This window comes from Branchiostoma belcheri, unplaced genomic scaffold (assembly GCF_001625305.1).
Source record: "Branchiostoma belcheri isolate BF01 breed outbred unplaced genomic scaffold, Haploidv18h27 scaffold165, whole genome shotgun sequence".
Classification (NCBI taxonomy): domain Eukaryota; kingdom Metazoa; phylum Chordata; class Leptocardii; order Amphioxiformes; family Branchiostomatidae; genus Branchiostoma; species Branchiostoma belcheri.
Genome location: NW_017803102.1, coordinates 49333 through 71217, shown reverse-complemented (window position 1 = coordinate 71217; position 21885 = coordinate 49333). Strand labels below are relative to the sequence as shown.

The 21885-nt window shown below is 37.8% G+C and overlaps 1 protein-coding gene across 1 annotated transcript in view; it reads right to left on the bottom strand.

Annotated features, from left to right (window-relative positions):
* The window catches only part of LOC109466399 (protein FAM102A-like), a 55790-nt gene that overhangs the window by 22293 nt on the left and 11612 nt on the right, over nucleotides 1–21885 (bottom strand). The window contains exon 2 of the mRNA XM_019764113.1: nucleotides 5427–5547. Within this exon, the coding sequence (XP_019619672.1) occupies nucleotides 5427–5547 (121 nt within the window). The remainder of the gene's footprint in view (nucleotides 1–5426; nucleotides 5548–21885) is intronic.

Here is a 21885-nt window from a genome sequence, read left to right as displayed (position 1 = left end):
CCGTTACACCTAACACAAATTGTACACCAGCTTCGATTCGCAAGCATGCAGCGCTTGAAACATAAAAACACCTATTCAAAGAGATATTCTAATTACTGGTGGGTATGATTACTAAGAAGTTAGACAAAAAAATCCTTTTGTTAAAATACAATCTCTTTTATATTGTTTGAATGCATCTGTTTTCTCCTTAGGCAATGGTGTTTGAAAAACAGACAAAGGAAAATCAGCCAGTCAATAATGGGATTTTAAGGACCTCAAGCTTTTCTGACATTGAGTGCATTTGTGCAATGTTCTGCTTCTAATAATACATGTTTGTAATCCCCCATTTATAATGTATTTTGTTGCTTTCTGATTTTAGCACTTCCTTGCCATATTCTGTGGACTGAAAGTCACACCTGGCTTGTACAACAAACACCTGAATGAAAACAGGGCTAGAAATTCATTTTTGGGAATAGGTGCACTGGTGCACTCAACCTAAAATATTAGGTGCACAAAAAATTTTTTGGGTGCACCATATGAAACAAAACATAATCTTACTGATCTTACTGCTTCTCTTCTGAGCTTGAATCCGAAATGGGAACTTCAAAATCTTAAAGCAGTACTACAACAAAGATTTTATTTTTGTTATTTCTTTTACTTCTTCTGACACTTAGATGCCAAGAATATCCTGTATACTATTATATATTTGATATGTAAAAAATACCTACAAAAATATTTGGGTGCACCAGTGCACCCACAGAAAAAAATTGGGAGCACAGCTCCAAATTTGGGTGTGCTAAGGTGCACATGCACCCAGTATTTCCAGCCCTGAGACACCTGAGTGAACAGATAATTGTTTTAGGCCCGGGGGGTAGAGGGTGACATCACTTTGGGAAAATGTGATCTAGTCAGACAACAAAGAGACAAAAGAGGACACACAATTGTCTGTGTTGCACAAACAACTGGTTTAGATACGACAGCGATTAAGACTTAAATATTATATTATAGATGCAGATTAACAACATAGAGCAGTAGATTAACAATAGTATACATACAGTGTTTCATATGCAAAATATATAGACATGTACTATAGTTACTGTACTTAGTTTTAGTTTAGCATTAGAAATTTTTTGTAGCATTTTAGTGCTTCATGCTCTATACATCATGTGCAGTTAGTCCATCTGGGAAGAAATATGCAATAAAAAATATTATCAATACAACCTTATCCTCACATTATGTCCTCACATGAACTGTATGAAATGTACTACAGTAGAAAGACTTCAATTGCTTTGTTTTGGGTTGGCGTTCCTACTATCTTTACTTGTTCCGTTGATAAAAGCATTTTAGTGCTCCATGCTCTTATTAATACATGTACATCACGTGGGAAGGAATACGCAATAAAAACGTTATCACAATGACCTTATCCTCACATCATGTCCTCACATGAACTGTATGAAATGTAGAAATAGTCTTTAAATTGCTTCATTTGGGTTGGCAGTGTCCTTCCACTTTAGAACGGTAGTATTTACTCATGCTGATGATCAAAGCAGTTTGAATCTTTCATGTTGGAGTCTCTATCCGAGTGTATCAGACTTCAAAAGGTGGCTCACTGCCTTTATGACGTGTGCAGGCTCTCTCAAGTGCAGTCAGCAAAGCAGGCGACCGGCAAAACCAATATCTGTTCCTGGTTTATCTGTCTTCTTGATGGATGGAAGTAGCTTTGAAAGTCCTATCACACACTTTATGGATGTATATACATGTACATTTGAAAAAAAAATTGTACATTGCATTTTATGTAATGATTTTGAATGATTTGTGCTATCCTAAATATTGGCTGAGATTTTTTTTTTGCACACCAATAGATTTTTGTGTCCTAATAGATTTTGAAACTGTAGTACAGCAACTGTACTACACTGTATTTAAAAAAATCAAATCACCAAAACTTTCTGTGCACCTGAGTGTGGATCACATCTAGCCTCTACCAGGCTTCGGGAGGCGGCTGGAAAGTGTATGTAGAAATTGGCCAAATAGAGAGATGACATGCCGAGGGAGTTGGTCTGCTAGAAAGGTACAGTTTGCCGCACTGGTGCCGCAACTCCCCTGGAATTTTATCTCTCTTTCTTTGGCTAATTCTTACACTTTCCAAAAAACAACGCTGATAATATTTCCACATTTACAGTAATCATTCAGTCAGCAGCCGAACCCTCATCATTGTACCCTAATGTTGACCTAACCTGAGCTATGCTAATCTCTGGGACTGAATGGGCCAGATTCCTCCCTTTGTGTCACACAGTCTCCATACCTTTAACCTGTTTACCGAGTAAGCAGAATGCTGCAGGGCTCGAAATTAAAGGTGGTCCAGTGGCCACTGACCACTAAAATTTAGGCTGGGACAACTAAAAAGACACTTTGGGACATTATTGGGACAATAGAAAAATAACCAGCATCAGAATGTCAGTCCTTCTTTTATTTATCAGGCACACATCCTGGCTTTTGGATGCGGAAAAGTCCCCCCAAATTTCCTGTCTTTACTGCAGTTATAATAGTACACCTGGGAGTGGATATAAGGAAAATAAAGTTGACTTCAAGTTGAAGTAATACAATACTTCAGAAAAACGGGTTGGGACAGTTCATCCTCACTTCGGGACAATTGACATTTTATTTTTGGGACAGTGCTGGGACAATAGGAAGAAAAGTTAATTTTGAGGCCTGCTAACCTGTTTACAGAGTAAGCAGAATGCGGGGAATGTTTGTCCATAAATTTGCTGACTCGGACACCGACTTTCTGAAGTTTGACCTACAGGTCGTCGTAACCTCCTGTTGCCTAGTAACAGTGTCAACACATCACACCTAAATTTTAAGGTTTGAAGGCAAAATTTATGATATGACGTCAAAATACACTTAGGCTAGGATCTCTGGCAAATACAGAAACGAAAGAAGTTAGTGTTGAAAACTGTGGCAACATTTTGAAGAAGAAAAAAAGGAAAAGTATATATACTCAGTATATTATACACAATGTATAAGTAAAGGTTGATAAATTTTTTTTAAATACTGGGATAAAATCCAACTTAAGTTCGTAACATTTTCTAATGCCATTGCTGTTGAACAGCCCAATAAAAAGATTCCCAACTGACATTTTAGATAACTTCACCCTCATTAACTTACTAGAATGTTTACGAGTTGGCAATTTCGGCCCAATCTTTTCCTTGCACCCAAATCTAGGAACACACTTTGTTCTTTGAAGTACGCTGAACTGTTTACTGTCAATCCACTCTTTTGACCTGCTCTGAAATATGAGCTCGACGTGTCAACTGATTGTTCTCGGGTGATTTGTGTTAATGAATAACTACAGGAACTTTGCTAATGTTGTTTTCTCCACGCAAAAGAAGAAGGAGGTCCTTTTTAACTCGTTGCAGAGGATAGGGGTGGTGCCCATCTCTATTTCTGTAGCCCTTGGGCCACACAGTTGTGCAAGCACTACAGCAGGGCGCTAGTCTGCTGGTAGTGCTGTGTGTTTGACCATCCCATACTCTTTCTCATAGATGCTGAGTGCTAAGCAGAGAAAGCAGTGTGTACCCACATCTTTAAAGTTTTTGGTATGACCCGGCCGGAGTTTGAACTCACGACCTCCCGGTTACAAAGCGAGCACTCTACCTGATTGAACGTATTGTAGATAATTCACAGCGAAGGTAGAACTTTATTTTGTGGGAACAAACAACATTGCCATGAATCATTAGAAAACAATTATGTAAGTTAATGGATAACTGTGCCTTTGTAATGTTGTTTTTCCTCATACAAAAGGGAGAAGATAATTAGGAACAGTGGAGATTTTACTTTATTTTGTGGTAACAAACAACTATCCTATAAATAGAAACAACATTAATGCAAAACCCTAATTCTTCATGGTTTTCGTTGGATGTCTGGTCAACGTTGCATCAGAATTTTGGCTGTTGCGGAAGATATGTTTTCCGACATAACATTTGGAAACTACAGACAGGATATGTTGACCTTATATACACGAATGCGACCTTATATGAGACGTTCTGTCAAAGTGCTATGCACAATACATTACAGGTTTCGTGCAGGTGCAGTACGTTCTGCCAACATGCTCCTGTACATTGTACCTTTGGTAATGTTGTTTTTTCCATACAAAAGGAAGCAGATCATTTGGTACATTGTCAATACAGTGTTGGTACAGTAAAGGGAAGTTTGAAGTGTTTGAAGTGGAAAGAACAGGATAGAATTCTCGTGTTGTGTTGTCACCACACCCTCTTTTCTTTTGGTCCAGACTTGGCATGAAGTAGCACCAAACAGAATGCCAAACCATGTCTATGATATAAATTGATTCAGTGGACAGGGTTTGAAGTTAAAAGCACTGCTAGAAAACATGCACCACACCCTTCTTTCCTTTGTGTAGAGAAAAGTCCCTACTTGTACTTCTGAAGTGGAGCACCTGCACTTACTAAAACAGCAGTAAGTTACAAGTGGTGATTACACAACACTGGTGCTTTAAAACAGCTGTGTATTGATTGAAACAGCTCTTTGTGGGGCCGTCAAAGCATTTTCTGGCCTGGCTTCCTATTCTAGCTCTGCTTCACTCCTTTAATTTTTTACCTGCTAAACAGCCTAGTCTGTTAACAGAGAAATGTTTGGAACTTTTGAATCAATTTTTTTAAACCTGGAAAAATGTTTATTGAATAAAGTGTGATAAATACATTGTGGTTTGTATTGTTATAGTCGTTATGTGTGTTTGGTTTCTAAGTGTTCTATTGGAATCCAGGAAATAATGTAGATCTCCTGTAAATTGCAAAACTTTCTTGGTGGTTTCATTCTGTAGTAGGAGGAACTAAATAGTTACAGAAAATATTATGCAAGGTCCCTCATCCTACATGGTTCAAACAGGTTTGACAAGTTTCATTCCTGTTAGAGCTTCCAAGAAGTCACATGATATCCAAACAAGCAATCGGATTCAGAGAAGTGGGAAGAATAGGATAGATTTAAATGGTTTAAATATCTGGGAGTTTTCCATGCATGAACAATTATGCACAGAAGACATTGTCTACATATTTCTGGGAAATAACGAAACTTGGGGGGAAATGTGAATGGCTATTATATTGTTGCTGGAATTCACGTTTTAAAAAGAATTATTGGTGCCCAATTGTTTTTTTGCACGAAAATTTCCATGTTTTCAAATCTGTCTAAAACTGTCCTAATCTTAGAATCTAAAATTCTACGTGAAGAAGAAGAAGGAGAATTAACAAGTTGTTTGGTGTACTATAATCAACTGCTGCCGCACCGCGTGCCTGCAAAGCTGGTGTGTTACGCCGAGGAGCATTATACCGGCTATACAGAAGTGTGCAAGTTCTGGACTTTGACATGGCTTATTTTCAGCATTATAGTAAACTCTGATAAATGCTGAAGAAGAAAACAAATACGTAATATCTGACCTTTCTGACAGATACCCTACAGATGCAAGGGTCCAGGATGCCTGTGGCAGCGTTGGCCATCATCTTACAGGCAAACTTGAACTTGTTGTTCCATCTGACACAGTGTTCCGACACTTCTTCCCTGGAGGGACACAAAAAAAGGAAGGCACAATGTCAGCATTATCAATACACAAATAATTTACTTGTCAAATACTGCCTGCATATGCAGGTTAGTGCAGGTAAAACTGGCCATGGAGTTGTGCAGGTATTTCTGATGTCTACCTGTACCTAATTATAACCTGTACTGGGTTTGTATTAATACAAGACGTGTAATGTGGAGTTTTAATTGTTGCATTGATTGTAATGTTACCATCTATGAAGAAATAATGGCAACGGTTTCTGAAGTTCTGAACAGTTCTTAGTATGATCCATACTTCCTAAATTCTGAGTGGTGCTGGTAAAATTTGTCTGGTGTAGGTATGCTTGAAAAGTATTTCGATCCCTTCAACTCAAAGTTTTCATCCTAAAACTAAGTAAAAGTGAATCATTAATTTATATCCACACACAAAATCCATACTCATCTGCAAAGGAACCAGAAATACATTGTACCCGAAAATCCTCATTCAATCTTTCGACCCAATACGTCAATGACTTAACTAATACATAATGGCCTCCTGCTGTGGAATTAAAAGCATCTTTATCTTCGTTAGAAAAGCACTTAAAGAAGAAGAATTTATAGACAATTGATTCCCTTTGCATCAACCAGATTAAGAAAGGATCATGGAGCTTAATCAACAGTCGGAGCATCCGATACAATTTTTCAACTCAGGTTTTATTAAAGGTATAATAAAAAGGTTTATATTAATCAAATTAGTATCACCTCGGAAGCCGCATATTATTTTCTTAGCCTTTAAGTTATGCTCATTTGAAGAAGAAGCAAAAAAACTTCAGGAATATTATTGGAATTGAAAAGGAAAGAATGTACAGTAGTTTTCCTGCTTCAGGTCTTTATTTCCTTTGAAGAAAACCTGAGGCACATTTGGAATTGAAAAAGAAATGCTCTAGTTATTTTAGTCATTTGAAGAAGCAAAGAAAACCTCAGGCGCTTTTCTAATTGTCTCTAGTTATTTTACAAAATGTACTCATTTGAAGAAGAGGCAAGAAAACCTGAGGCACATTTGGAATTGAAAAGGAAAGGCCGTGTCTCAAGTGTGTGAATGAATCAATATTATAGAGCCTTCAGCAGTCGTGAAACAAATCACACATCAGACTAAATGTACCACCTGAGCCTAGACAACGTCAGGTCCCTATAGGCTCCCCTATCAACATGAGGATAACAACAGTTGTACAGGGTACAAAGTACGGCATCTACAGTGATCGACTTATACACATTAACTACATTTTCATAAGGCTAACCTAACTAATACAAGAGATATCCTAAGCCAACTACTCTAGCCTAAGACCACCATGTTATAAGTTATACATGTTTAGATGTTACATGAGACTCTTTCCTCAGCACTGGGAACCTACAACATTTATATACACACACCACAGAACCACATAAAGTCAACTTTAACCACTTGAGTGTCCACAGACAAGGCACAGTTGTACCTGTCAACTCTCCCTTTAACAGGTTCAGGTTGTTACTATAAACAGTTCTGCTGGTCTGACACACACAGATGAAGTCCTAACTGTGTGTGGGCAAACCTAACCACTTTGACATGGTGGTAAAATAAAGGTTTGTACAATTCTACACCTGATGACATCAACCACCTGTTATAGGTCCAAGAAAGTCTATCAAATCTGCAATATGCCCTTTTTATATACAAGACTGGCCATTCCAACTCAATACGTTTTTCTGTTAAGTTTTGAAATGAAAACTGGACCATCTGGCAGCTTTCCTTGGTATAGCAGCAGAACGTCCAGTTTTGATATCTCATGATCTTGACATACTGGGGTGACGAATTTTAGATAGTAGATAGCTTTTGGGCTAGGTAAAAAGTGACTGGAGTTTGGGCCCCCTAGCAGCTTGTTCTGGAACTGCAGAGCAGTTTGTTTTAAACTCTTTGATGGAGAATAAATCAAGGACCAGCTAAGAGATTCTTACAATTACATGGAGGATTATGTGTATCCTTTGCTTGTGTGGCCAGGAGTCCTTCAGTTAATAAACTGAGTTGTGTGAAGATGGATCATTTTGCCGCTGGTAATATTTCCTCTCCAGGCCGGTAACTCTATTAAGTAGGGTAGAACTAATGGACACTGGTGTTATCTTATGGAGTACTGCCGCGCACTGATAGAATTGATGGCTGCATTAACCATCCACCTACACTTCACTGTGATGGAGTGGCACTGGAACTGTGGAGTCAGGGTTTGGCCACACCAATTTAATTTGTTGGTTCTCTGATTTTTTTCAGAAAAAATATGAAGCAAAAGGGCAAAAAAAAAATTAGATAAAAACAGGTCTAGGCATCCTATGAGGCCTCGAAGTCAACACAAGGAGCCATGAAGTCAACACAAAAGGCTGGGTTAATATTTAAACAATGAATTTTGAACTTTTAATCAATCTACTAGTACTGCATATGCTGTATACTACTATACATTGAACATTTCTATATATGTCAACCTATGAAAATATTTGGGCGCACAGCTCTAATTTGGGTGCTCTAAAGTACACATGCACCCTGTATTTTGAGCCCTGTAGTGATACATTAAAACGGTAGTATCATGCCATGAAAATCTTCCAGCTAGAGGTCTGAATCAATGTCACCTTTTTAAACGCCAATAGCATCCATTTTGCAGTATCCAGAGAATTTCATGCATAAAATCACGTCAATATGGCCTTATGGTGGACAAACGGCCGGGCCCGAGCGATTTCGGCCACGAAACTCAATCCATATATCACCGTAATCCTCACATAAAAACCACCGCACAATTTCCCTTAACCCGAGATATCTTAATAGTTATAGATCACCGATATCTAAAGCAATTACAGATCTGATATTTCATATACGGGCACGATTAGGCCAGGCGAGATCTTCGATCAAGTCTTAATGGCTCCGATCAATAAACGACCACATGTCAATCGGAGACGGAGAATTCTCCTTGAGCTGGGGGATGAATTTTTAATGACTTAATCTTCGTAATGGCCACTTAATGTGATTATCCGGTATAGCCGATGGAATAAACACCTTTATAGAGTGCTGTTTGCGTAACTGTCTTGTGAGTGGATTGTGTAACACCAACTTTCTGGTTTATTTTTATTTTTATTTATCTTAATTATTGAAATTGCAACAGTGCAATACACATGGGACACAGGCAGCTGTTGCTGGTGTTATGCCCCAAACACAGAAACGAATACTGGACAGACAATACTCATTTTCACTTGAGTTTAGTGGGGGAAGTTGTGTAAAGTGCCTTTCCCAAGGGCACAAGATCAATGGCATGTCAGGACTCGAACCCGGGACCTCTTGGTTTCTTAGAAACAATTTTTTTCTTCAATATACATTTTCTGCAACTACAGCAAGTTGAAAGCATTATATATGTTTTGTACCCAAACAGTTTGACAAAGAGCCCATGTGTGGTCTTGAAAGATGACAGAAACAGTCAACAGAATTTTGTTTATTTGGACCTTTGGGATTTCAAAGGACATTCTCAAATCAAAGAATGTACAGCCGATTTCAATGTCCTTTTCCTGTAGTTCAAGTTTATACCTAAACTGCTTCTTTTTGTCAGAATTCATCAATTTTGAGTGTTATCTTATATTCACTGATGCTAGAGTTACATAAATGGCACTTGGGATTTCAAACCTGCACCTAAAATATATTTCTTAGTACCCAACTCTAGCCTTAAATGGATTTTTCCACGCAGAAAAGAGGAATCCTGCTCCAGGCATCCCATCTATCTGATCTGCTCCAGCCTTTATTACCTTCGCGGGACGAACATTTCCCTTCCCAATGACGTCAACAACTCCCGGAATGGATCTCTGGTCAATACAAGTCATCAGAAAATTCCGCCTGGGAATATTCCGTACATTTCAATCCAATTCCCAGTGACTCATGGCACTCTGTTGACCATGGCCTTCAAAGTGAGGACCAAGGCCATGGGCTGAACACACCAGGTTTGATTAAATTTGGGTGGAAAGCTGTCTGAATCATGATGACATGTCCTTGAATAACCTTTTCTCAACATTCTGAAGGTTTTATAGTAAAATGTTGAACTTTACTCCAACACACAGTTTACAGAGACATCAAATTTTCAGCGACCACTGTCGCCATCATCAGGATAATTAATGACCAATCACTTCACAACGTGATCTCACAAGAGTAACAAACACGTGATCTCTCTGTAAATTGTGTGTTGGAATAAAGTTCAACATTTTACTACAATTACTACCAACACAGATCAACTTTCACAACATTCTGAAAGTTTGCCTTTTCTTCAAAAAGGTTCCTCTTGACACACATTGCAAAAACTTTTAGAATTTCAACCCCAAAATTTAAATTGAAATAAATAAATAAAAAAATGAATTTATGGTAGGTTTATGATCTTAGAAATGGTAGTGTTAACACTGGTACCTATGTTAGAATTATTGCATCTATTTTTGTGTATCTTAATATACCGTAAGTACTGAACTCCTTACACTTTTGTGTGTCGTTAAATTTATAGATTTCTTACAACAAAAATATTGCATTGTCTCTTTAATATCCACGTCTTTTATGAAGTGATAGATAGCACCATGAATTACAAATCCCAGAATCATCTTTTAACCATCAATAGTTTCAGTATAAATCAAACATTTGTGTGTTGTCAAATATATATAGATTTCTTACAACAAAAATATTGCATTGTTCTTTAATATTCATGTACTTTACACAATGATAGATGGCACCATGAATTACAAATCCCAGAATCATCTTTTAACCATCAATATTTTCAGTATAAATCAAACATTTGTGTGCTGTCAAATATATATATATAGATTTCTTACAACAAAAATATTGCATTGTCTCCTTTAATATTCATGTCACACAATGATAGATGGAACCATGAATTACATATCCCGGAATCAACTTCTTATCACATCAATAGCAGTTGTAAATGTAGTATAAATCACACATGAGCAGCCCATGATGTTTGGATGATGTTTGGATGAGAGCCCATTCTGAGCAGACAAGCCATTTTCTGGCTGATCGACCCTCTCTGTCAACCCTACATGTCTGGTTAAATGGCTCCATTACACAGTTGAAGAATAGACTTTAATCACCTATTACATAATGTGCATACCACTTTTGGCTCTCAGAGAATTCTTTTTATATTTTTGTAAAGATCCATGTGCTATATGTCAATAAATATTCAATATACTATATTATATTATTATGGCTTCACCACTATGTGGTGAATCCATTTGTGTGAGAGGGGGGATAGGTCTATTTTTGGTATGGGGGATGTGGTGAAGCCATTTGCTGCATTTGCTCCCGAGCAAATGTCGGCCTTTCTAGTTTCACTCAAGTGTTAATAGTGTTTTGTTTTAAGGTTTTTTATTGCAGCGATCTATCCACCACAAAATCATGGCACTACGAACTGTTTCCACATGCATTTCAATTAATATTGATACTGTAGTACGTACTTGTATTGGATTGTTTTAAGTATTAAAAGATCCCGAAGACCTCCAAACCCCCAGTTTTCAGCATGCTATGGAGGATATCTCTCTGCTTGGTTCCTATTTCAGGGGGATCAATTCACAAAGGACTGTTCCATGCTAGCCCTTTGTATTCTTGGGCCCTTTTTGTCTTGGATGACTGTCCCCAGTCCATTAAATTGATTGGTTTGCATTGTAAGGTACTTAACACCTCTTTGTTTAGCTACAAAGGGCCTGATGACTTCACACTTACATAACTACTGTTGATTATTGTGCCTACTGGGGTGTAAAACTGGGAAATATACTGTAAGTGTATTGATTTTGGACAGGACAGGAAAAGAGTTCTTTGCAGTGTGTAAAGTTTGTCGTTAGTTTTATGTGCTATTTTCTGATTGCATATAGACAACATAGCCGGCCTGGTTGAATTACCCGTTTTTAGAACTGGGCTAATCAGAAAACAGCCAAAGACCACCAAACCCCCAGTTCTATAAGCCTGCTACAGAGGCTAGCAGAGAGACAACTGCCAATGTTTCACACATGAGACCTGTAACGTGACGGGCATTTATTGGACTTCACTGCCAAGTTGTACCAAGTACTATTCCCAACTGATCGGCTCTTGGGCCTTGGAAAAAAATGTTGTGTTTCCTGTTTCAGTCCCGAAAAAAAAAGGAATTATCATTTTTTCTTGTCAAATTTTTTTAAGACTTTTAAAAACAATCTCTAGTGATTTGATAATAGTTTAACAAAGTAAAACTTGCATTCATGATCATGAGGACAATTAATATTTTCAATGTAAATGTTAGAAAACTGCTTGTACAATGTTTCATCACTCAGGTGTCAGATCATGGAGCTAGAAAAGGTTGATCACCTAAAAATCTATCCCTTGCAGGGGTCCGCCCAAAAAAAGGCTATGGTCGGCAGTTTTTTCTAGGGTCAGTCAGGAAACAGGAAACACAACATTTTTTTTACAAGGCCTCACTGCCAAGTAGTGCCAAGTACCATTGCCAATGGATCAGCTCTTGACTACTTTAATTCACTTTATGTTCATGGTAGCAAAATTTCACAGTCTGATAAAAATGGACATGTTCAGCGAACTATATATTCACGGTGGCGACAGGTGCAGGAAAAAGAAAGTCTAGGAATTATTTGTTAACTGTAATGATAAGTTCAAGTAGCAGAAGTGACAGTGAAAACAGTGAACATAACAGTACAGTGAAAAAATCAACAATTACAGTATTTCTGCCTTGTTACATCCCATGTACAAGCTGACAGCTGAGAATGTAAAGTTAAACAATGGCCATTATACTCACTCTATAGACACAACATGCACATAGACTTATCATTCTTAACACTGTATTGTTAGAATATCTAAAATTATTTATGTAAAAAGCAATGTGACCTTTCCTTTCCTACTGAGGAATAACTTGACAAAAATAGTTAAATATACATAGTTTTAGACAATTACATTTTATTGTGTAGATTTTGAAGTTATTTTGTATTCCATTTCAATGTTTTTTTATCCTTGTTATCCTTGTTATTTGTTATTTGGAATTTTATTAATATAAAAACAATTGTTTAAATTGTTCTCATATAAGTTTACTAAATAGACAGCCTTGAAAGAAGAACTTTATTGCACGACAATTGCACAAGGTACAATGTATGGCAAACTACATAAAGAGAGTAACAACAATAAAAAAAAAATGTTTGATAAGACCTAATGTCGAATAAGACAAGAAAAACCTGTAGGACAACTTCATGCATGAAGACCTATATTTAGAGTGTGAACAGAAGCCCATAAAATTGACTGTGACATTTGCAGCAGTGTAGAATGTCAGCAGTGCTGACAACTGTTTGGCACCTCCCTAAGGGAAAATCACTATAGACAGGATGAAAAGAAGGCCCCCAGTGTCGAAGAATAAAACCCACTGCGTCTCTCACGAACCCTGAAGAAACTAGAAAACACCCACACCTCAATGACAAAGAACTGCAGGAACAAACCAGGACACATGTCTTCAGCGGGGGCAAGCAGCTATTGTCAGGAAAGGGCAGTGGCCAATTTTGGAGGCTATGTATTTTTTCTCAAAGCTGACAGCCAAACAACAATTTAAAGGTCTTGAGTTTGTAGTTTTAGGGCTCGAAATGAGCAGTGTCTTCAAACTGGGGGTAAGAAATGAAAACAATTTGTAATTTTGAAAGTAAAGTTCTCTTGTTTACAATCCATTTTTGGTTTAACACAGGCTGACATTTTGATGACTGTCTGACATTTTTGAAGGACTAATGTGACAGGTTCACTGTGCACTGAATCTACGTAGTACTACGTAGATATAATTACTGGTTCACTATGCACTGAAGCTACCTGTTACTGGTCAGTGCACCGAATCTAGGTGTTACTAAAGTAATGGCCAATATCTACACCTGGCAATGTTATTCGCATACCTATATGATGAGAAACCTTGCCTGGCCTTGCTTTCAAATGATGGACAACTATGTGAACACTCCACTGCACCAGTGTTTGGACCCCAGGCTGTTTCCATCCCTCATCGTGACAAGCTCACAGGAGAGGTTCAAGGATATTAGCCAATACCCACGCTCCAGACTGGGGCAGAATATAGATGAGACTTATACAGTTTAGTTTACTCTTGGTCTTCTTTCTGGAGTTCCTGACAGAAATTTTGATCTTTGGATTTTGTGTGGATGTGAGTTTGCATGTGATATAATGTAGTACGACATGCTTGGATTGTGATAATATTTCATATGCACATGCCCACTGTTTGTGCGCCCCCTAAAGCTTCGGTCACAACCCGCCGTACATGCTTCTGCTTGCTGTCTACGTGCAAAAACGTGGGCAAATGTGGGGCATCTGTGTGTGGTGAGTACCACCTCCGTACGGAATCCTATGGATTTGGGAGCACACAGACATGCCGTAGAACTTTAAGTGCATGTAAAAGTTTTTCTGTGTGCAGTGAGTGAGTGAGTGAGTGAGGTCTCAGCAGATTCACCACCCGTACGTGCGAGTACAGGCGACGCGCGTGCCCCGTACGAACCATACGAAAGACGCACGTGTGAGTACTTACAGTAAAGTTGCAATCGCACACTGACAGAGATCGCACGTTGTAAGCACATACAGCTCACTTACCACTTGCGCAACGAACGATGCACGCAACCGCTCACGGCCAGACGCGGCGTGCAGAACCCACTCTTACACCTTGCGCAACCGTGCGAGTGACGTGCGTCGACGCCACTCCTTCCCCACATTTTCAGAAAAAAATGTAGCAGATGTAGCCTCCCAAAAACGTACAGACAAAAAGCACGTACGGCGGGTTGTTACCAAGGCTTAAAAGCTTTCTCTGGCTGGTACTACAGCTGAAAGCAATTATAAATGCAGTAAACTAGATACAGTCTGAATATGGTTATATTTATACTGGTCATGTCAGTCAAAGAGAGTTATAGCATACATGTTACCTGCAAGCATCATTTGTTCCAAAGGTTAACATGACCCATGAGATTTGGGGAAGCTTAGATAAATCCTAATGAGATTATATGGCACCTGTTCAACCTGGGCAGTACTGTAAAGGCATGCATGTTTGCAGGGACTAGATTTTGCAGCAAGTAGAAGGAAAAGGGTGTTTTGTTTTGCTGTGTTTTAAGTTTCCGGTTGAGACAATTCTGTAGTAATACAATTGAAACATGTTTTTGGGTGCACCATATAATTTGTAAAACAAAGCATGATTACAGATCTTAATGCTCCTCTTCTAAGCTTGAATATGAAATGGGAGATAACTTCAAAATCTTACACAAGAACTACAACAAAGAATTTTAATTATTATTTTTCTGATGCTTTGAATGATGCCAAGAATATCCTGCATACTATTATTTAATAATGTACAAAAATACCTACAAAAATATTTGGGTGCATCAATGCACCCACAGAAAAGAATTGGGTGCACAGCTCCAATTTTGGGTGGCACCGTGCACTAAGGTGCACATGCACCCAGTATTTCAATCCCTGTGAGGTGAATCCTATATCTGCTTGGAGTTAAGCCTTAAGGTATAGGATATTTCTGCTTACGTGTAATACTAATAATATCCAAATTTGATTAAAGGCCGTGGCTCGCACCATGTGTTCTGTGACATCTCACCTACATCTGACCCTTCCTAACACTGGGTTACAATTATACATACCCTGGAGTGTACTTATAATAAATCATACAGTAACCAATAAAAATTTGAGTCTGGATTTTCTACCGACGGAACACAATTATTACACTTCCTAAGGCTATAGATATTTCATTTCTATATCAGTCATATTTTGAAGGATAATATATTATATGATATGCATGTATGAATATGTTGGTTGAATAATCTACCTGCATCAAATTCATATCAAATATGACATGGATCCTTAGATTTTGACCGATAAAATGATCTTCAATCTGATATTCCTGTATTTGCTGAGAGATTTTTATACCTAAACAAATACCTTCAATAACAAACAGTTAATTGTACAATAAAAAAAAATGATGTAAGAAATTTGTATACTGACTTAGCTAAGGTGTGATAACGATAGATTCTATTTTAATCAATGCTAGTCCACGATGTAACAATTTTCATTTTGTCAAATTTATAGATAACGGAATAACAGTTTCTACCATTAATTTTTTCTTTCATAATTGGTTCTTGCCGCTTAATCATACACAACAAATTGGCAATCCTGTGGGATTTATATTACTGGCCATTAAGGTTGGAGGGTAAAAATCAATTTTAGTCATTCATCATTCCTTCTAACAACATAGTTATGTTTGTCATGTGACTTAGTAGGAGGATGCATATGTGGGTAGCATTGGCAGAACATACTGCGCCTGCGCGAAACCCTGAATTTTCACGATTTTCGTTGGATTTTTGGTTAAAATTGCATCAGAATTTTGCCTGTTGCAGAGGATATTTTTTCCGACATAACATTTGAAACTTCAGACAGGATGTTAACCTTGTATACGCAAACAGGACCTTATATGCAGTATGTTTTGCTGACGTGTTCCTTGGGTAGCATTGGCAGAACGTACTGTGCCTGTGCAAAAACCGTGATGTATTGTACATAGCACTTCGGCAGAACGTCTCATATAAGGTTGTATTTAAGTATTCAAGGATAACATCCTGTCTGTAGTTTACAAATGTTCAGTATGAAAAGATATCATCTGCAACGGGCAAAATTCTGATGCAACGTTGACCAACCATCCAACGAAAAACATGAAAAATATGGGTTGAGTTCAGTTGCAGTATACTCTACCAACATGCTTATGTCATAGAAAATGGATACTGAAAGTGCCATGAATTTGCAGTGAACAGATATATAGGTCCCCATGAAAACAAATACATCGCAAATATCTTAAGCTTTACAGTACTATAAACAGCCTGTAGTGCCTATTGACAGTATGCGATCCTAAAATATCTGAGACATTCATGTAGGACTGCATTCCAGACTATCATAGAATACATCACATGTTTCTGGTATTGTGGTATTGCAAACTGGACTACCAAAGAAAATTCTTAAAATGTATGGTGGTACTATAAGGCCTAGGAAAAATAATATTGTGTTTCCTGTGTCCCAACCGACCCTAGAAAAACCTGCCGACCCTAGACTTTTTTGGGGGGTTGGACCCCTGCAAAGGACAAGCTGATCAACCTTTTCTAGCTCCTTGATCTGACACCTGAGTGATAAAACATTGTACAATTAATGGTTTTCTAACATAGATATTGAAAAAAAAAGTGTCCTCATGCAAGTTTTACTTTGTTCAACTGTATATATAGTATAAATTGGACCCCTAGATAGATATCACTGAAGTCTAAAAGAAAAAAAGAAGATAATCCCTACCTACCGGCCCTAAGTTTTTCAAGACTGAAACAGGAAACACAACATTTTTTTCCCTAGGCCATATCACATACTGAAATTAACCAACCAGTATGTGGGCCAATTAAAACTAGATCTGCTAACTGGACTGTAACACAGCCTAATCAAATGCATCAAGAGTTGACTAATTAGTAGGAACCAAAAGTATAACATACCACAATGGTTTTATTATTGCTTGGAAAAGATACACAGCTCATGTCATTTCTTGCATTCTAATATAAAGCCAATTGATATTGCACTTAGTACTACCTACAAATAGCAATGTAAATGCGTTACAGTGTATATGTTAGAGCAGACGCTTATACCAACTGTACAAGGGCAAAATAAACACTTGAAGTTGTCTGCTTTTTTTCGAAGCATTCAATATCATAATATACCAACATAGTACACACACTTCCTACCTGTGTTATGAAAAGCAAAAAGGGGAAAGAATTACACTAGTACACGGTACTCATTCTATCTACAACGAAGTGTTATATAGTGTACAATCATGTATGTATGTAGGTGCACAAAGTGACTTCAGTAAGCTAGAAAATAACGTGACACATGTAAATGTAAAAGTCCAGGCTACTGATATATTTTTTGTAAACATGTAGTATCATACTATGTATCCATGGTAACCAAATGCCTCCCTCCCCCCTCCTACTACTCTACTGCATTCAATACCTACCTACCAACACAACTAATACACAAACACACATCAAACAATACCACTACATAATCCAGAGGCACAGTAAGCTACATAATTGTAGACTGGACAACAAGGCATTGGTGAAGAAATTCTATGGTTCTTGTACTTAGTTATAGGCTTGCAAAACATGTAGTTCTTCTTTTATGATTTATCGTTCATTATAACACAATGTCATCGAACACACACATAATCATCCTCAACAAAGGTTCTGTATTTTCTGGATTACTACTATACATATATTCTGTACGTAAGATGACGATATCCACACATGTATTTAGCTTTGTTAGATCTTTAGTTGTAGAAGACCATACAAAAGTCCCTGTACTTTTTTGTTGTGTCAATAAAGAATCTGTGTAATACTTGTGGGTTGGACAACATCCTTGCTAACTTGCAAAACATATCTATCATTCCTTTGTGCACTGTCCTTCAAACCAATGCCTTATCTAACACTAGTAACAGCTGTTCTGTTTTCCATAGATTCGGCAGAAACCTTCACTTTAGGACAAAGGAACACCCCCGTGACCCAAATGGACTCTCCCTGATAAGCCAGCTTGGTACAGTAAGAATGCCAGGAATCTTCGAATCAGCAGGCCACAATACTGTAGATTAACTTACATTTGCGGTAGGAAAATCAAGAGTCTGTGGTACGTGTATCTTTGCGTTCCCGGTTAAAACATACATACTAACACAATGGAAAACTGAGCATACAGTTGTGGTATGATTAATTCATTGGGAGAGGTCACGCAAAAAAATATGCTGACTTTAAAATACAGCAAAAATTTCCAGTCTTGCAGTACTTATACAGGGCAGGGGGAGGGCTAGAGTGGGCGGACAAGATTCTCAAAATGTCTGAGCCAAGCCAGAAGCGGCCGGGCCACAAGTCCAGATTAAAGGGCTAAAAATCTGTATCTAAACGTTCCAAATATACGACAAATACATACTAAGAGTAAGAGAAAACTCAAGATAAGTATAGCAATTGGTGTTACTTCAAAAAGCTGAACTGGTTTGGTATGAGATGATGATTTTTGAGTGACGTTAATCTACATGTGGTCATTATATACAGGACACGGCTTCACATTGCTCAAGTCTTTGTAGTTCTTTGGTCTTATCGGGCGGAGATACACAAATACGCCTGCTGCTGTTATCGCTGCTTCACATATGTACATTTCCCAGGAATTTGGATTGGATCACCGGTGGGTGTAGGTTTGGAGTTGATCACCAACCGCCCACCCATACTCCAGCCTAGGCCACACTGATTTTATTTCATGGGTAACAGCCACTGACAGGGCTTGAAATACTGGTTTATGGTTTATGGTTTATTCAACAACAAAAACCCTTGCAGCAAAAATGCTGAATTGCGGTTTTTTTCCACTAAAATCGTGTGCTTATCAGCATAATGCATTGCAAATCAGAAATAACAAAGACATAAATCACTATAAAATTACATAAAAACAATATCATCACGACTTACAGTTCTACTACTTTAACTGGGTGCATGTGCACCTTAGTGCACCCAAACTTGGAGCTGTGCACCCAGTTTTTTTCTGTGGGTGCACCAGTGCACCCAAATATTTTTGTAGGTATTTTTACATATCAAATGTATAATAGCATGCAGGATATTGTTGGCATACAAGTGTCAGAAAAATAATAAAATCTTTGTTGTAAGTTAGCCCCCAGGAATTTTTTTTTATTCATTTGCCCGTGCGCACCAGTTTGGGGATCTTCAGAGGATGTCATCCATAAAATAATGTCAGTGTGGCCTTGATCACCAAACGCCCACCCATAAGACAGGCCAGTAAAAATCCCAGACGGAATTTGTGTGACCTTTCCGCATTTCTGGGTGAATTTCCAGATGCCAGAATTTCTCAGACAGACAAATTGCTACGTCCAAACGCTGTACACACACATGATGAATTGTCAACCACATCCAATGCATTTTGCAACATTTGCAGTGTGCAAAATACATATTTTACTTGTGGCAACCTATTTTTGAACCAAGGTAGACCAGTGTGCTACCTGAGTTTTAGAATGACCCCCCCCACACACACACACACAAAATCATGCTTACTTGGCTTGCATCACTGTATCCAGCAGATGCTTTTTAATTTTAGGTATTAATGATTTAATCACTATTACTAGTATCAGTTAACTAAAGGCTGTTAAAAATATTGTCAAAGGCTTATGTATGTAACATTACTTAATTTGAGGAAAGTAGTGACTTACAGGTGGGGCAACCTAAAATTCTGATGGGCAACCTAATTATTGCCGTAGCTAGGTTTCCCATTATTTTCTACACTGATTTGGCAACCTTCGTTCTTCAAGTTCAAGTCCAAGAAAAATCCCCCCTCTCCTAGATTGCTAATCCTAGCTACCAACTGACGTTTGACAAAATACCAATCACCTAATACTTGTGCGTATGTCAAGATGATACATTGTCTGCATATTAGAAATCTGAGAGTCAGTGTTAGAGTCAGACACATGGGCATTGTGGATCACTTGTACAGCCCTAAACCATTTGTCAATTGTCAGATTGTTTGAACTCAGGGTTGGGTTGGATCCAAGTCCAATGCTGAACTAGCAAATGCCTAGAACATGAGGATACCTCATAGTATTTATGATAATTTGTCAATGTATCGTAGAAAAATGTGGCAAAAAATTTGTAAGTAGCAACAAAATTATTCCTTGCTACTTTTCACAGATCAGGTTCTGTGAAAAGTTGCTCTGATTCTCTTTAAAGTTTTAAACAAATTAGAAACATCGATAGATATAAATTACAATCAATAATTTTGATAAGGTAATAACTTAATTTGTTATGTTCAGTTATAATTAACAAGTACATGAATAGGACTCGTTGCATGCATTATACTATGAATTTGTATGACGTATCGTACACTAGACTTGTATCACAACAAAATTTCTGGAACAAACATTTTTGTTTGAAGAGAATGCTGTATCAGGAAGTTGCAAACATCCTTTTTGCTTGAGGGTGATTTCATCAGGGGATAACTAAACACCAGAGACATGAGTCAGAACTGTTGTCTTACAGATAAAACAATGTAAGCAAGTGTTCTTTGTTGTCTGGGAGACAAGATAGATACATTTGTAAAACAGGAAATATATGGGAGCACTATCGTTAAATGTTTATCATGAAAAAAAATCCTTTTTAAATGATAATTCTTTAGAATACTACGATCTTCCATTCTTTGAAATATTTTAACAATGCCTAATACCTAAAGGTAGCTTTGCTTTATATTAGTCCATGGGCCAGGTCCCCAAAAATGACAATTTGTTACCAAACAGAGGGACAAAGGATGACTTAGTTTTTTAGAAAGGTTGGGTCCTCTAGTTAATCATTATGCATGATAACCATTGCAGAGTGGCAGCTTTGACCTTGTTATCTGACCTTGAACTTTGACCCTGCACGAACCATATCTTTTTCTACTTTAATGCAAAGGGGAGTGGCAAATAATCAAATATGGATGTTTTTGAGATTGAAACTTAGTGGACTAATAAATCAGAAACCAAGGATTACAAAAATGTCAATTTTGTTCCGATATGTCATTTCTAAGAGAAGTTATGAGCTTTTGAAATTCGATTTTTCGGTAAAAATTGGTAAAAAAATGGAATGTTTAGTTTTCAAAACCTGTCAAATATACAGATTGCATTTTCGAGCCTGGTTTATGAATTCATCTGATTTGTTACACTTTCCTCTACATTTTAAGCTTTCAATCGTAAAAATCCATCAATCCAATCTGGAGATATGAGTATCTAAAAGTTCTATTCCTACAGGCCTTCTGTGGGGAAACCGTTGCTAGGGCCGTTGCTAAGGAGGCACTGGGCTGCTTTCCCAGTAAAATGTAGTGCATACCATATGTAAAACGTGAAGAAAATTTTTATCGGTGGAACATTGTCCATTTTCAGGGCCTCAGAAATTCATATCATGTTTCCATGGTAACCGTTGCTAAGGAAAATACATCTCCCTAGCAACGCAGAGGATAATACTTACCCCCCCACAAAAAAATTCCCGGGGCAAAAAAGAAACCCCGACAAAGAAAGTTTAAAAATGCGCCAAATTACTTTAACCCCAAACCTCTGCTTGAAGAGTAGTCTGACCAGATCAATTGATTTTCCAACCGAGGACGTTATGTCTGATTAAATCGCTTTACAGTTGCCGGCCGTCCCACATCCAGTCGGCCCCCGAATGGGTGTGGTCATATCAAAGATGTGTGGGGAGGAGCCACGTTCA